Source organism: Simochromis diagramma, unplaced genomic scaffold (genome assembly GCF_900408965.1).
Source record: "Simochromis diagramma unplaced genomic scaffold, fSimDia1.1 OVJJ01000387.1, whole genome shotgun sequence".
Lineage (NCBI taxonomy): Eukaryota > Metazoa > Chordata > Actinopteri > Cichliformes > Cichlidae > Simochromis > Simochromis diagramma.
In genome coordinates this window covers 5411301-5428961 of record NW_024387152.1, presented here as the reverse complement: position 1 = coordinate 5428961, position 17661 = coordinate 5411301, and the positions used below count along the sequence as shown (strand labels likewise).

General features: G+C 39.5%; 1 protein-coding gene across 2 annotated transcripts in view; it reads right to left on the bottom strand.

Moving 5' to 3' along the window:
* The window catches only part of cntn3a.1 (contactin 3a, tandem duplicate 1), a 79572-nt gene that overhangs the window by 14127 nt on the left and 47784 nt on the right, over positions 1–17661 (bottom strand). For both annotated transcript variants that reach the window (XM_040047292.1, XM_040047293.1), the window contains exons 7-13: positions 17294–17396; positions 16524–16708; positions 13965–14104; positions 10237–10366; positions 7884–8034; positions 3279–3406; positions 767–942 (exon numbers count right to left, since the gene is read on the bottom strand). In XM_040047292.1, the coding sequence (XP_039903226.1) occupies positions 767–942; positions 3279–3406; positions 7884–8034; positions 10237–10366; positions 13965–14104; positions 16524–16708; positions 17294–17396 (1013 nt within the window). The remainder of the gene's footprint in view (positions 1–766; positions 943–3278; positions 3407–7883; positions 8035–10236; positions 10367–13964; positions 14105–16523; positions 16709–17293; positions 17397–17661) is intronic.

The window sequence follows — 17661 nt, the reverse complement described above, 5'->3', positions numbered from 1 at the left end:
TAAACCCATAACATTACAAAGATGCTCTCTCAAGTCTAAGGTAATCTTATGAACAGATGAACAAAGTATGGAGAAGACTCCAAAACACACATGATTCTATGTGAAACACAGTGGAAGCAGTGTGACGCATGCTTACAATAAGATGCAACAGGAGACTGAATTAATTTTGAACCTAAACATTTCAATGATATCTCTGAATAAAAGCTAAAAGTCTGTGCTCACTTCAGTTAAATCTTTTTTATTTCACCACAGACCTAAAATGACCCAAACCGTGTCAATGTCCAAATATTTCCAGGTTCAATTATCTGTAGCTTTTCATCTGTAATAAAAAAAATTAGTATGTAGAGAATGTTGTTCTTATATAGAGAGTGAAATGCTTCCCAAGTGGCCTTTCTTTAAACTCCCCCTCTGATGGTATGCTTTTGATTTTAGTTTTACAAAGTCACTGCTGTCAAAAGAAAACATAAAAAGAGGGGGATGACATAAAAGTACTTGTTTTACATCTCAGAAGAGTTTAAAACATCTAGGCAGGAAATCTGTGCTTCATCTGTTTTGTAGTGCTTCTGTAATGAACGTCAAACATCATTTAAACAACTCAAATCAGATAATTGTGTGTATATGTGTGCGTGGCTTCTGAAGCTCACATTATGATTGTGATCTAAAGGGGATGTTCGTGTTCAGCCTCTAGCCGATAGCTCGTGCTTCCATCATTTTCTACCCTCCAGCCACAGCCTGGACCTCCCTTCAGACCCGGAGTTGTACTTACCCCACCAACTTTTTCAAAGTAAGCTCCGTGGCTTCCAAAGTGAATGAGCTGCTCGTTGAAAAACCAGGTGAACTTGAGGTCAAGAGTTGGGTCGTGCGATACCTGACAGGGCAGGACAATGCTCTCACCTACAGTCACATCCAGATGACCTGCTGGACTGGTAATCACAGTTGCCTCTGTAAACACAGAGAACCAGTTTACCATTCCATGTATACGTGCTAGTTTCCCTATACCTCCTTCCTATTTGATGTATTTATACTTCAAATAATTTAGATCCCTGTGTCAAAAACAGGACCATGGTCTTAAATATCAATAACCAACAGAGAAGAAGTAAAATAAACAAGTGCAAAGAAAACTCAAACACCATTACGGCAGGTCAGCTCTGAGTCTGCAATTTAGCTCTGTTTATGTGAGACAAAAAGCCATCCTATTTCATCCCCGGTGTGATGCGCATCAACATAATCTTTGGTCGTCTCAGCTTGCCGTCTCATTCAGCGGCAGGGATTGTGGTGCAGTTCAGAGTGTGGTTCAGTGCGGTGTAGAGAGGACCATAAACCAGGCTGAATGTGAATTATGCATTCATGTCATAAGCATCTAATGGACAGGCAAGCCAGTGCAGCATGTCAGGAGGAGTAAAGGTCTATATTCTCTCTGTCAAAACAAGGCTGTTTGTTTATCTTCACCCCCTTAGGAGAACCGAATGGTCATGAAAGTATATTCCAGGTGATTCTTGGGAAAGCTTGGCTCTCGATGCAAAATAGGTGAAGCAAAACTTTCTGCTTCCGATTTCCGACGTGTCACGTTTATTTCCTGTTACAAATGGAAGGAAAATCATAAACCGGCCGCCTCGTTTCCATCGGTGTGCTCTGCACATGGTAATCTAGAGTGTGTAAACGTATCGAAAATCAGTATATGCTCAAACGCTCATGAGGAAGGTTGATAAGTTTAGAAATGAATTCAACGTCTCGGCTCGAATTAGCATAGGAAATACAGAGATCTGTCTGAATATCAACATTATGAGGTGCTGAAGCCTAAACAGCACGACTGAGGCTCAATAGAGTCAAAATAACCCAGAAGTGGAACATCAGCCATCAGCTCCTGGTAAAATCTTAGGAATGATTTACCACTGAGCAGCCAAGTGAAAGCCAATTATCTGCAATTAAGGAGACAGGAGGATAGAAAGCACACACAGATGGAACACCTTTCATATTGATATGGCAAATTAATTAGGCTGCTTGTTTACCCATCCAGCAATTACACACAAAGATTTATTAATGCGCAGTTGTATTTGTGGGCAGATGATAAAGTCCAGGATTCATTTTCAGTCATCAGGACTGGATCCTTAACTGGTAACTAACGGTGTTTTTCAGCTGCTTGGTGCTGGGAAGGTAATGCAGAGTGATTAGTGGACTGACTGACAGCCAAACAATGAACTGAAGCTCAGCATGAACCTCTGTAAAGCAGAGAAGGAGAGACTCTTTTTTTATAAAAATAAAAATGATTCCAACTTTGTACTAATTGAATGTTTCAGAAATAACAAATGTAAGGAACTGGAGCATGTTCTGCTTTCCATAACTGAATACACCGAGATTTTAAATATAGCAGAGGATCTATAAAATTGCCATTTCATGTATTTTCATTGGTTGTCAAAAAAAACCCCTAAAAATGACCAAACCAAAACACAAAACAAATTATCTGGACATATATTAATTAACTAATTAAGCATTACTATAGAATAATTACTGATTAATATCATAAATCTGCATTTTTTGTGAATAAAATTTCTTTCACAGACAGAAAACACATACAGGCACACACATGCATACACACACACACACACACACACACACACACACACACACACACACATATATACTGCATTCATTGCTATGTGTAAAGAGGCTGTGGGGTGAAAAAAGACAGCAAAATTGGGCTTCTTTGCAAAGCAATTTGCAATTTAAAGTACTTGTGAAGAGGAATCACCAAAAGGCATTTTAATAGAGCAGTGTTGTTGACTCTGCTTTTTAGAAAGACCCAGAAAATTCCTTGCTCGGCAAAAGTGCCCGAAATAAAGGGAAAGGAATCTTCAACAAACTAAACATGGCTACGTGCCACTCTGAAAAAAAAGTATGAATTAAACATAATGGTGCAAGAATTCAAGGGGCCTCATGTTCCAATTCCTCCAGCCACCGTCAATCAACTAATTGGACTGTATACAGTTCACCAGGAATTCTGCCTTGCTGTTTGGTCCTCAGCTTTGCAGTGATGCTCAGTGCTCATCTAAAGAGTAACACTGCGCCTCACAGCTTTAAAGCAGACGTCTATTCGCTTGAGGTTTTTCCATAAAGTAAATGTTTTACTTTAGTGCAAAGGCTAGATGGAAAAAACTGAAGAAAATACAAATACAAACAGATTCAACAAACAAAAGCTAACAAACTCATTAATGAAATACTTGTTGGGGGGGGGACATAGACACTGTTAGTGTGCTTAGACATAGGGAACAATTTTTTACCTTTTACCAAAAGGCTGCCAGCACTACTCGCTACTCCAAACTGGTTTCTGGCTACACATGTGTACATTCCAGCATCCGATTTACTAACATTGGAGATCCGCAGGCTTCCATTATCCAACACCATAACTCTGTAAAGGGTAAAACAAAAGTTAATTACACATTTTTACATGCTGTATATTTGAAATGCATAAAAATATCAAGTTCATTATCTGATTAATTTGTTAGCCTTTCAGTGCTTTTACATAAGCAGGAACCTAGCATTAACAGTGCCTGCACGACCTGTCGCTGTTATTGTGGGGTGGCTATTTGCTGTTTTGGTAGTAGTAGATGCTTTTAATTTTTGACTATGAACCAACCAACTGTAAACAGAAATCAAAGAAATCAAGAAATATTTTCTCTGCTCTTATTGGCATATAACAAGCATGGAAAGCTGAGAAATGGGGAAAAAAGGAAAGCACAAAAATGCTGCCGCTCACTCCAGCAGCACTAAAAACACTCGAAAACAGGTCTTAAAAGCATGTCGGTGTCAGCAAGGCCTTGAATATGCACTGAAAATGTGGGCACAAATAACATGTTACAAAATAGGCTTAACGAAATTCATCTTGCCACATTACGGCGTGTTTGAATGTAGTCAAGGACGGAGGATAAAAGAGGGAGAAAAAAAACCATGTAAGTGGGAAACTTGTTTGTTGAGATCCACTAACGCCTTACGCAACCAAACACTTTAGAAAAGTACGGCCGCGCAAGTGATTGAGGTACAAAATAATGAAATAAAAGGGTTTGATTAATTCTATTTAATGCGATGCCAAAAATGCACCCTTTTGCCTTGGTGGAAAAAAAAGAAAAAATTGGCCACAAGCTGGAGAACAAATGCTCAGATTAAAAGCTAAAAGGATTTATTCATGTGTTCAGCATGCAGGGCAACACAACCATTCATTTCAAAACCCATATTTCATCATGGCATTATCATATATCACTCACACGAGATTGGTTTGATATGTCGCAAAGCACCTACAGTTAGCATCTAACCTTTCTGCTGGGTTTTAAAAAACACATTTCCACTGCCATCTCTGATTTTCCTTTAATTATTAGATGTAATTTATCACATGCCTTGCTTACTCAAGACACTTAGCTTGCCATGATTAGAGAAACAGGATATCTGCTGTTTTTCACTTATCTTGATTTCCACAGAAAATAATGAAGGCGTAAACTTACATTATTTATTTATAATTGTCGCTCATTATCTGTTGTACTTTGTAGAGAGAAGGAAATTAAGCACAGAAGCATGACAAACTACTTGTTACAAAAAGCCATCTCTCAGTTGTCACTCTGAATGTGACTTGCTGAAATGTCCACACTGTCTCCACCAGCCCTGATCATCCCAGAGGGGAAGCTATATAGAAAAAGTCCCTGCAGTCTTCAATAAAATAGCAAACTGTAAAAAAAAAAAAAAAAAAGACAATAAAAAAACTCAACTTTCCCGGTCGTGCAAGACAGCCACTGCTGGTTGAACTAATTTGTTCGGGTGTTGTCAAAGTTATTACAAACTCATTAAGCCTCATGAGCACAAATTAAAATTTCCTAATGTGAAACAGATGTTACACTTAGATTGGGATGAGATGGTTTAACTGACAAAACGGAAGACATGATTATTGCCATGTGTCAGGATTTCTGCGTTGAAAACTAATTTGTCAAAGGAAGAGACTACAACGCTGAACAAACACTCAGCGCTCGAAGGCAAAATGCGTTATTGACATTTTTGATGGATGCAAAGGAGAAAATCCTTCGGCGTCATCTCTTTTACAAAGCCGAACCGCAGTGGAAAATCTGTCTTCGGTTTATTTCTTCGGTCGGAAAGGTCATGACAATTTGATTAAATTATCTCCCAACAATTTTTGATACTGCCTTTCAACAATCTTCTGACCATATTTGTATCCTTACAAATCAATTATCCTGTCAATAAATGTCTTGCCCTGCAAACCCACACTAGAAGCTCCCACATCATCAACTGAACTGCACATTATGGAGCAACGGTTAGAGGCCAGGTTTTCAGAAATAACTGGTATGAAACGGGAGCTTAAACGCTGATTTTTAAAAGGTCCCTTTAAAGCTACGTGGATCCGTTAAAATGTTTTAAAATGACCTGTGTCGCATCAAAGGCTGAAGGAGTTAAAATACATTAGCCCCTTCAGCGGTGCCCATTCCCCACGGAGCTGGGGGTATACTCTCCAAACTGAACTGAGGGCTTTCCTTTGTAATGGGCTATAACAAAGAGTTATGGATATGAGATGTCACACGGATAACACTTGCCATTAAACAGTGCAGCAGACAATGTCAGGCCTCGTCTTCACCAAAGCTACAAAGTAAAGGTGTGGGATAAAGATGTAAGGAGAATTATCAGCCTGAAATGCTTTTGCTTGGTTCCCCTTCCTTTAAAAGGTTGCCCTGGAGCAATTAAGGCACTGGGGAAATTTGTGGGGCACATAAAAGCTTGAGCAGTGTGATATAGTAAACAGACACTTTACTTCAACCTTTCTTGCTGGTGTTAAAGTGAGCTTCTGGCTGTGATCTAAAAGCCTGCACTGTCTCTCCATGGTGCAACAAAAATCAAGAGGCTGTAAATGAAAAACATTACTTTAGCCAACTTAAAAAGCGCTGCATAATTAACTCAGCGTATTACTACGAACTTGCAGTATACTTGGGTACTACTTGTGTCACTCACAAGTGAAGCACATTCTGGAAACACAGCTGGAAAGCTCTTTGAGTACTAGGATTATAAATTGATTCCCATTACATGATAAAGTGATACATATACTACCGTTTAGCATAACGATCTTAAGCACTGTGGTTCAATCTAAAGGTAATATTCCTGAGAGCTATTTCCTATATCCGTTTTGCAATAGCTGGCAGTGGTCAGCGCTGAAATTAAATTAAGGTAAGCACTTTATCGTTGACCTCAAAGTTCTCCACATAAGTGCACAGAAACCCTGTTATAAAATTATTTCGTTATACTGTGAATACTAGAAATGCGAGCTGGAGTAGGTATCACCCCTGCATGATTTCATTAATCAGATCCCGCCTTGTTCTTAGTTGATTTGTTTTCTCCTACTCCAGATCCTTGAAAACATTATCCCTGGAAGATTAGAAGGAATTATGGGTACTTTAGTTGAGCCAGTGGGATGGATTAGTGTTGTGCCACTGCTGTAATAGCATTGGTAACAGCCCCCATTTCGATGTGGAGCAAAGTAAATGCTAATGAGCCAGGAACAAGGGAACAGGCTTGCAAGAGATGTTGCAATAATGTCAGAACCTAACGTCTTGCATGCATCTTTCCCACTTCAGGGCAAGGCTCTAACGTTAAATCCCACAGGGCAAATCTGGCCTTTATAGGTACAATTGATAATGCAGTATGGATGCAATTTCCTTCAATGCTTAAGAGGGTGATAAATCTGCAAGCTGGTCCCAATATTTATCAGCCATTTGCAACCATTTGCTGCTGCAAATAAAATATTTCTCTGAAGTGAAGAAATCGAACCCCATGATTTCCAAACCTACACTCTTGCAGCAGAGAGCCGAGACATGACAAAACCTCCGGCACCCCCCACTGCAGTGCCAGTGGGTATCCCAGAGGTTAGATGTGGAAAAGCTGCTGGGCCAGGTGAACAATTAATCCCATGTCAAGAGAGAAATGTGAACCCCTGCTACATCACTGGATTTGCCAGCAGGCGAGCTTTACCTACTGCTGGTGCACTGCTGTTCAAAATACAGATGTTGTCAAACAGAGAGCGAGTGATTTACTATCATACAATGGCAGATTAAAGCAGTACACCTAAAATATTTGCCCCAAAAAACACATTATTGAGGAAAAGTGAATGTCTGCATGCATCCATTTGCTGCATTGTGTGAGCAAACAGTAGAAATCTCCATCAGTCACTAACTTTACTTCCTACTTCTACCTTAGCCAGTATTATGTCTCAAGGGGAAGACTTGTTTTTCCTTCTTGTCTGATTAACATTTGTTTTTCCTTTTGCCTTATGCTCTCCAGCACACAGCGGCATCACATTGATCTGTACTTAACCTGACTTTTAATAAAACAAGTTGTATAGCTGGTTTCCCTTGTGTCACCAACACTATCATAAAAGAATGTATGTCCAGCAGCCGTCAATTGATCCATCCTTTTGGGGATTCACTCCTTCCGTGTCTCGCTGGTGGTCTGGCTCATCGTCTAACTTGTGCTCTAATGACCCTCCAGGCCTTACATGCAGCTAATGAGCTGATGGATCAGTGCATCGATCCAAGTGCCGCAGTCTAGGAATGCCCAATTACCTTAAGTAAACAGTGCAGAAACTCAGCTTTGAGCACAGCCTGAAGACTACAACAGAGTTCAGGAAGGAAACACAGAAAGCAGGGAGAGAGCACACTATGCAATTCAAATTGCATTGTGTCACACTGTGATTTTACTCTTTGCTATTTGTCACTTGAATATCAAGTAGGGAAAAATTGAATACATCGATAAAAAACCATTCTGCAAGTAAAGCAGAAAAGCTAAACAACAGTGATCCCCCACTCAATACACTTACAGCTCAACACACAGAAACCTGTTACCTGTGGCTCTCTCTCAGGGCTTCCTTTCCCTTCCGCCATGAAATCATGCCTCGAGGAGACATCCTGGGCTTGCATTCGATTAGAACGTCGCCACCCTGTCGGGCCAAAGTTTGGGCCTTCAACAAGTTCTGGGAGAAGTCTGGAGCAATTGCTGGTGGACAAAAAAGAAAAGAAAAGTGGAAAGGCATGTGAATACTGTGAGGGAGACAAGAGAGGCGTAAAAAAAAGGAAAGGGAGAAAAAGAGACCGATGAGCAAGGTGGAAGAGCTAGAGTGCCTGAGCTTCCTAAAACACGCAGGTCACTAAATCCATTAGGCAGGTCAGCTCTCACATCCTTTTCTTTCAACACACACATATCCACACATGGAAAGACTGTAATGCATCCGTAAATGCAGGAGAACAGACGTGGCACATTTTATTTGAAAAGAAAGTGATTTTCCAGATTTCCTTGGGACGACATTATGCATTAAAGATAAAACCGCGGGAGTCTGAAGCAAAACGAGCGAATGTAAAACAAGAGGGAGGCTTTGCTGCTGTTGCTTTAGGCCTTAATTACTAAGGCGCCGTCGTCCGGAGCTGTTTTGTATGCGAAACTACTCAGCAGAAAGCTCTTCAAAGTGAATACACAGCCTGGCGCCAGTGACATGGCTGAGCACCTGCCAACATATGCCGGTGCACGTGCGTATGCAGCACTATACAACAATGTACGCTTGCACCTATGCACATATTGCCCCCTCACAATTATTTCTTGACACTCTGTGTGAAAAGCAAGCCAAGAGTTTCTGTCTTCCTCGTTTTCTCTGTTTACATGGGTGGTTTATATGACAGTACGGGACTTTCAGTAATGTGTAACTTAAAAGCAGGCCGCGTAGACCAATGTCTGTCATATTCTCTACTTGAGAAAAGAGAAAAAGCAATAATAATAATTGAATTTAATTAGCCAGGCAAGCTTAACATAGTTAATTATAAACAAATCCACCTACTCAAGTTTCCAACATATTTAGATGTCTTATAACTGAAACTATTTATTAATTATTCATTATATTTCTGATGCAATATGCAAATCCAGTTAACTTTCTGTGACAATACAACAAGTTATTGGCATTAGGTATTAGTAATCGCTGACAATTAGTGGCCAAGCTCTTGTGTGGTGACTGTTTTACTGCTACAGTAATTTTAGACCTTCGCACCAAACATTTAAGCCGAGCGGCTCTGTGACCTTTACATCATCAACCCTGTCTGCATTCTTGCAGTTACTTTATGTTCAGCTGACTGTCAGCGTTAGATATGTTTCTGAACAGAAAGCGTTTAAACCTCATCTGTCGAGCCGTGGCATTGCTCCTGAGAGTTTTACAAATGTTATTGCATCAAACTCACACGCCAAAGTACTTAAAATGCAGTTTGCAGGAAAGGGATTCACTCTGTTTCCAAAACAATAGCCCAAATGTGCAGAGCCAAATGAGTAAGTATACCAGACAAGATATGGAATATATTTTTTCAGCTCTTCGTACCCAGACGGTTTCAGCATCTTGGTTGTTTTGTACTACCTTTACCTGTTGACCTGAATTCCTGTTGCCAATTATGTGCCTGCCTTTTGACAATTTCTCCAAACCAAAAGCCTTTTACTCTAACTCTACGGTATACACTGCATATTGTGTCAGCTACTGCAGCTGTACTTTGAGACATGCCTCATCTTCCATAATTACACTGCATCTACCGAAAGTAACCATACATCAAAAACACAAACGCATGTGATCCATGAACTTCACAAGAAGTGGAGGTTTTCTGGTAATATTCTGGAAACTGTGCATAATGAGCATATTTGCATAATTGACAGTAAAAAGTTGTTCTTATTTATGTTATGCTTGGTATCAGTGCACCCTCTGAGGTCATCATCTGTCTGAAACAAGCCATTTTATTATGTGCCTCTTGACGATCTAGTTGAAAACTCTGCCTGATGATATGTGAATAACATAATATATAACTATTCAACATATAGTTGTTTTATCCTGGTATACACAAACACTCAGTTTATAGTCCAGTAAACATGTCAGTCACTTCGGCCTTGCTAGGCATGGACAAGCATCAAATAAGGTCATGTGCACAGAGCTAGAGTACTACTGGCAACAGAACTTCAGAAATAATTGTGTTTTTTCCTCAGTCTCCTTCACAGAGTGAAGAAAACTCATATTTATTGTATTGCAAAGACTTTTCTGAAAGAGTAAAAAAGGAGAATGTTACTGGAAAAATGTATTTAGCATTTTTATTCTAGCAGGTATAAGAGATATAGCCTTGGGTTAAATTCTGTTTTGTTAATTTAGACAAATGAACAGCTTTCTATCTTTGGTCTTACCTACAACTCTCAGCTCGGCATTGGTAAAGATTCGACCGTGCTTGTTCTCTGCCACGCACTGGAACATGCCAATGTCAGCCAGGTTCAAGCTGCTGATTGTCAGAACTCCATTATTCACCTGAACTCTGTCCTGTTGGAGACAGAAAGACACACATGCATGCATCAAATACTTAAAATGATCTGAAATGAAAACTGCTCAACAGCCAGACAACAAACAAGTTTAGAGAAAATTCGAGGAAGCAACTGAAGGTTCTTGCCTCAGGTGCAAAATATGCCCCAGTACACTCCAAGGTTTGCATCTAATCAGGACCACCATCTTTGTAGATGGTATTCTGGTACTCCACGTACTCTGCACTTCAACTGGTGTTTTACTGAAACCGAGGAGAACTTGACAGCACGTCTCTAACGGTAAAATTTGTATTTTAACAAGTATAAGATACAGTAAAAGTGCTAGACTGAAAAGATTTACAGTGGGCAGAGCTATATTGAGTGATTTAATTAACATTCATTACAGAACAATAATTAAAATCAAGCACATCAAACTTGCTGCTGACTCTTTTTTTACTCCACCATATACCCAGTACATAGTTTATAAATATATATAGATATAGATATACAATTCTAGTAATTGTTTTAAAATGAATACATATACCTTCAAAAACACCTTCGTAATAAAACTGATACAAAGTTCTTCACTTTCCACTGCTCGTTTGACCTTTACAAGGTTTGGCACCTCTTGTTTCTCCCGTTTTATAGTTACCCCAATTTAATTGTGGCAGCACTCATTGTTCTTGCCCTTGATCTTTCCATAGAGTGTAGCTGGACCTTTTAATGCCTCTGACAAAGTAGTCCAGAGGGTCCTGCCGCCAGTCTGTCTGTCGTCTGGAATCATTACAGCACTGGCACTTGAAAAGACAAGGACTGTCCCTTAACGTCAGTCTGTGACACCGCAGAGGACTTTCAAATAGAGTTCTTTCTGACGACTAGTAACAAGATAAGAGACATGGCTGACCTAGCAACTAAAACCACCGCCAGAGGGTGTCCTGGGTGTTGATGCATCCAGCAGTTTCCAGGTGGAAAATAAGCAGTCCCATAAATTTGTCTAATGGGTGCATGTATGTGTATTCAAGGAAAAAAGAAAATGATAAAGAGAGAGAGGGAGAGGACCACAAAGAGAGGGAGGATTTTGAATAGATGATAGATGGTTCTTTTCAGGTTACACAGTGCACAAGCCCAGGGCTGTGCACTTATGAACCCATAAAAGCACGGGTTGGTGCCATTCTGCACTATTCTGTACCCTGACACTTAGTGGTAGCTCTATCACAATCTCCTTAGCACTGAAGACAAATTGTGGCATTGTCTACTTTATCAGCATCTTTAATTATGTTTGACTCCTGTCTGATATGAACACTTCGTCAAACTGAGCTCTGAAAAGTTAAGTCATGGGCACCTTGTTGCTGCTTTCTCTGTAAATTGTAGTGATCCTATCGCTCACCTATAGTAGCTAGACTGTCGCAAGTATGCAACTACACCATTAGAACTGCCGAAGGCACGTAGCAGGTTTTGAGGGTCGTAGGCAGAGAAACCATCTCTCGTGTATGTAACTAAAAGGCGGAGCTGGTAGTGTAGTGAAAAAAGTACAAGCATGAGTGGGTTCTTGTTTTGCCGGGGTGACATTTTGAAGTGACAGCTCTCCTCTGCGCCATTTAATTCCCTTGGAACAGACGGAAAATGAGGTGGAGAGGGAGGAAAAAGCTTGAAAGATAGCTTAAGAAAGAGAAAGAAAGCGCCGAGGATGCTGAGACAGAGAGGAGGGAGAGAGAACTGATCCATTCTAATGAGGAATAACAAATGGCCCCCTTGGCCTTCCCCTCCTGCTCCCTCTCCTTCTACACTGCTGACCTTTGGGTTTGGAAATTGATTTACTGTTGCCGCGGTTGACGGTGGCATTTTGAAAATGGTAACACCCCACCTCATTAATATAGCCACATGTACAGAGAATATGTTACCTTGGCTACCTGCCAAAGGAAGTTTTACAGTTATTTACTAATCAATGCTGCAAACGCGCATGTGGAATGATAAGGGCTTCCTGTGGTTAAGCATGTGTGGGCCTTCGAATTAAATAAAACTTGAAATGGCTCAGAGATAAAAATGTTTAAAATAATATTGCCTATTTTTACAGATTCAGACTTAAGCTGCTCCTCATACAGACTTTGCAGATTAATACTTTGGTGTCATAATGGCAAAAACGTAATCTTCCTTGGTGCTTGTGTGTTGACATTAAGCTCTTAAATTAAAGTGTCACATATTTGGGGTACCTATCTCAGTTCCAGACAACAAAACCCCACCAGCCCCCCCTTTAAAAGCATGTCCAAACTAAATAGGAACTGTCCAGTTTTGAGCCCATTACATCCAGCCCAAATTCTGACACAATCGGTGACTGTGATTCTCTAGAGCTGGTCTTTTTAGGCAGAAAGCACACTCACTCCAGCAGCACAATAACACAAAACAAGGCAAATTGCCTAAATGTGAAATGCACTTTGGATGATAAGGCATTTCTCACCCTCCCCAGAGAGGAGAGACTTAATGATAAAATTGAGAGTTGCAGATAAGAGTGAGATTGAGCGCTAAATTGTCGACAAAGTCCCCAGTTGATGACAGGCAGAAAATGGCATCACTTTGGCTCCTTTGCAAAACACATACAAACACCCACCCCCGGCACATACACACACACGTTTGATGCCAAATTTAGTCCCAAGCAAATAGAGGCATTTCAAATTGACATGTTCTTGCCAAGTACAAGCCTATGAGTTGGAAGCATTATTTGCTTCGAAGCAAAGTGAATCCCAGCAAAACAGCGCAGTAACACGCAGTGCATCCTTTAACCAAGATGCACTGCGTGTTACTGCAGGAATCTGCTGTGATCTTATCATCTTTCATCTTACACATTAAATTACGTTCATCTCCACCCAATGAACTGGTTAAGGGCTGTTGACGGAAAAAGAAATATTGCTATGCTGCTAACAATAACAATACCATTTAACTACTAGCCTATATACTTCAGTCTTTCAGTAGTCTTAATGTGCTTGTTTTCAAAGCACACCTTCGTACTACTTGGTATTGATTAGAGGTGGAGAGGACAAATTGGTATGTTTTTATGCTGGTAATTAAATGCATCTTTTATGGAACTAAATCTAAGGAGAAAAGTAAGCACACAGTGCATGTTTATTATGTGTGTGGTTAAAACGTGTAGATGAAAAAATAAAAAAGCAGGATAGCTAAACTGTTCTATTTTTTGCTGCTATGTTGCAAAGTCTTACAACCAACCACCTGAAACAGCAGAGGAGTTTGGCCAGCAAGTGATTTGCACAACCACAATTTTAAACTGATTTTCTGGCATGAAAGTAGAGTTATCATTTGATTATCTTGTTTCAAAGAATCTTCAGTGTTTGACAATTCAGCCAAAGTTAATTTGACAATTCAGTCTGAAAAGGTGATGCTTCTTTGTTTCAGACTGATTTTGTGATCAAAGGTAAGATCCTTTTCTTTCTTTCTTTTTTTTTTTTTTACCCATTTTGTATTATTTTAATTTATTTTTCATTTGTTTCTTTCTATTTTTGTTGTGCTTTTTTGTGGGGGCCAGTGCTGCACAGAGGAGGGAATTGGCTTTTTTTATGTGTCTTTGCAGCAATGTAAGAAATCTCAGTTTAGGAAGAAATCCATTTTACCTCCATGGGGTCCAGAGGCTCTCCATTCTTCAGCCAGCGGTACGAGGGTTTTGGTTTGCCACTGGCCTTGCATTCCCACACCAGAGTCTCATCAATGGTCTTCTGTACATCCTGAGGCTTTTCAGTAAAGTGAGGTGCAGCTAGAAAGTCAAAATACACACACACACACACACACACTACATATATATAGATATATATATATATGTATTTTTTTTATATTAATACTTTATACCTAAACACATGCCTTAGCATTACCTCAAGCAGCGGAATTTGAAAAAAAAAAATCTATGAATTAGCCAAGCACGGCAATTACTTCTTTAAAAAGCATTCAAGGGCACAAATCATAAATGTACTCCTAATTAACTTGAAGCTGACCTCGACATGGAAAATATATAAATAAGTAATGCTTTATAAGGTTAGCACAGAGGAAAAATCAATAGTGAACAGGTGAGACCATCCACGGTAAAGTGTAAAAGTTTAAAAAGATGCGGGTCCACTGACATTAACAATGGCTCTCTGCTTCTTTGCTTTCCGCAGTGCAGTTGGTAACATAGGCAAGTGACTTTTTGACACTTGTCATATCAATTTAAAGACATAATGGTGGTTTTCCTGCCGCACAAATAGCCAGCACCTTATATAAGATTTATGGACCCCAGTAAGCACCCACACAAATGCATGACGCCCTGCCAGGGTCAATGAGAGTCAGTCAGGCAGTTGGCTTGATTAGGTGTGCTACTTTAATAATGTAATAATAATAATATCATAAAGTATTAGCACCTATGGCACATTCAGTGCCAAGGAGGTTTTTTTGCAAAGGAGCTCCTCACCCACGTACAGCAACTTCAGCCACTCATTTTCCATTTAAAATACAGTGTTTTATAAATGGTGTCATTTCAGATCAAAATGTGATTATTTAATAAGACAATCAATATAAATTAGTTGTACCGCATTTTATGAACCTTAGCATAGGGGTGGGGTTACTGCCATATAAAAAAATTCTGCTGTTTAATAACATAAAAGACAAAGAAACAACAAATCTTTATATGGAAGAAAGGATGGCTGCTTTTATGGACTATTGTGTCTGTGAATACAACTCTTTGTAAAGCAATATGAGTAGCTATGGATGCATTTCCTGTTCAGTAGAGATCCGATAATATTTTGTTATCAAATGGTTATTTTAATGATCTTTTTGATAGAGGGAAGTACATTAAGTATAGTAAATGTGCAAAGTACTGAAAATGTGTGACTATAGAAACAGGAGTGCATGACAGCCTGTTAACAACATTACAAATGAGGTTGTCTGAGATAACATAATGGAATGGAAGAAGCCATGCAAGTGACTTCTATACAAAGTCAATCTGATTGAGACTGAGCCTATTCGAATGCAGTAAACCATGATCTGATTACTTAAAACCCCCTGGAACTGCAGAAGGACAATTAAGCGGGGAATGAAAGGAGAGAGGCCGACCCTTATTGTTACTGTGCTCGTTCTGTTTTGTTGTCACTAGCTCCACATCCCCGTATTGATTCTTCTATTCTTCTGCAGAGTTGATGGATGTCCCACAAGCCCCTGTCTATGGGACTTTAAAATGAGATTACTGATTTTTATCACCTGGCAGCTGGTCAATCTGTGGGGCTTTGAGATGAGACACGACTTAAATCTTACAAAGAGAAACATGACTTCCCCACAACTGTAGCTGAGATGAGGCACAGAGGCCAGCGCTCTAGCTATAAGTTGCTGAAAAATCACTACCTTGTTTAGAACATGACCATAACACTCGATCATTTTACTTATTTTAAGCATTGTCAGCCATGCTACTGCTAGGAGTAATGCATATTCAGTCCTCAGCCTACCAACAGGTACTGTGAGCATTTCATCTAACCCACAGCTCCTGCAAAAAAAAAAAACTATTATCATATCAAAGACATCCTCCTTCACAGGAAAGAAAAATCTGGATTTGATGATTTCACTCAAGCACATCCCTATTGGGACTCGTGGGCAGATATCATCAATGCATAAACTGCAAAATAATGGAGAGAAAAAACATAAAAATACTTAATCAAGGACTGCTAAAAGCTTTTTCAGAATATGGTCCATAAGTCCAGTGTGGTGAAGGAAAAATCACGCCTCTCTGAAAGGTGGCATAAATCTGTGTGCCCCGTCTTACCTGCTGGCTCAATAAGGAGCTTGTCTGAACTGTACTACTGGTAATAGGTTAATTTACTACCACATCCCACTATATGATGCAGTTGTATACAGGCTCTAATAAAAACCACAGATTGCATGACAACATATAAAACTTTCTGTTACACTCCACGCCAGTGGCGCACTCCTGTTCGAAAGATTTTCAATCATACTTCAGAGCAGTGAACCTCTGAAGAGGTTTAAATAAGGTTATGAATCAGTGGGTAAAGGATTTGGTAAAAGTCTCTGAAACTACATGACATATGAGGAAGAAGACTGACAGGTTGAAGGCATGAGCTATTTTTTTAATCTCTGAGAGGTGTGAAGTAAGGTAAGTTTGAGATCAAACACAGGCAAACCGCGCTCCTGCTCACCGTAATAAGACAGCTTTCCTTTCACCGAGTTTTTTCCTCTGCTGTTCTCTGCCACACATTCGTACATCCCGGCATCCTCCTGCTGGAAGTAAGGGATTTCTAAAACTCCACTGGCTTTATTTATGTCCACCTTCCTGGTAAAGGAGGCTCCATCCACTTTTTTCCAGCTGATTGTTGGCACAGGGCTAAAACCACAAAAATACACACACACACCCAAAAACAACATATATCAACACTGGTGTTCAACATAATAAACTGGTGACAGTCCATGCTCATATATTCATTGGTTGTTGATTGTTTATTTGACTTATATGGATATGGAGCCACCTTTTTGTGACAGAAAAATGAAGAAGGCTTGTACAAATATTACGTGTAGAATTTAAAAATCTTTCAGCCTTTCATCTTTCTACAATTATTGAATTTGCACAATTTCAATTATACAAATTTATGCATTTCACAAATGTCTTTGAAAGCAACTTTCAAATATTAGAGCTGCAAAACTAACAATGGCCAATGAGTATTTTGGTATATTATTGAGATCTACCTTCACTCAATATATGAGAAAGAATAATGAATATTAGCAATAAAGTGCTTTTAAGTAGAAATAACATGAAACATGAAGTTGTGAGTGTTTCTTTTCTTTACAGTCTGTGAAACAAGAGGAGTATTTTTTTTTTTTTTTTTGCTCTTACCATGCAGCTTACAATGGCAAAGCAAACAGCTCAGTGTGTAGTTATGAAAGTGGCGTAACAATTCACAGCGGGACGTACTTTCCAAGTGCAAAACATTCCAGTTTGACAGTGGAGCTCTTAGCAACGGGGACAACTTCAGGAAACTGCACTTCAATCTTTGGCTCATATTCACCCATCACACCTGCAGTTACAGAGAGAAAAAAGGGAGAGATGCCTCACATATATGAGGGGGGATTCTTTCAGCTTAAGGACTGAAAAGGTCACAATGAAAGAAAATCAAAACATACTTCAGATCACTATGTGATGATGCTGTATATGGGCTCTAAGAACTTCTACATCTCACTCTGGGAGATGTTTTTGATTGCATTTGTTGGCTTGTAGATTTCAAATTTCAATTATTTTCTATAAATGCACAGTGAAAACGTTTAACTTAGTGAGTCAAGTCA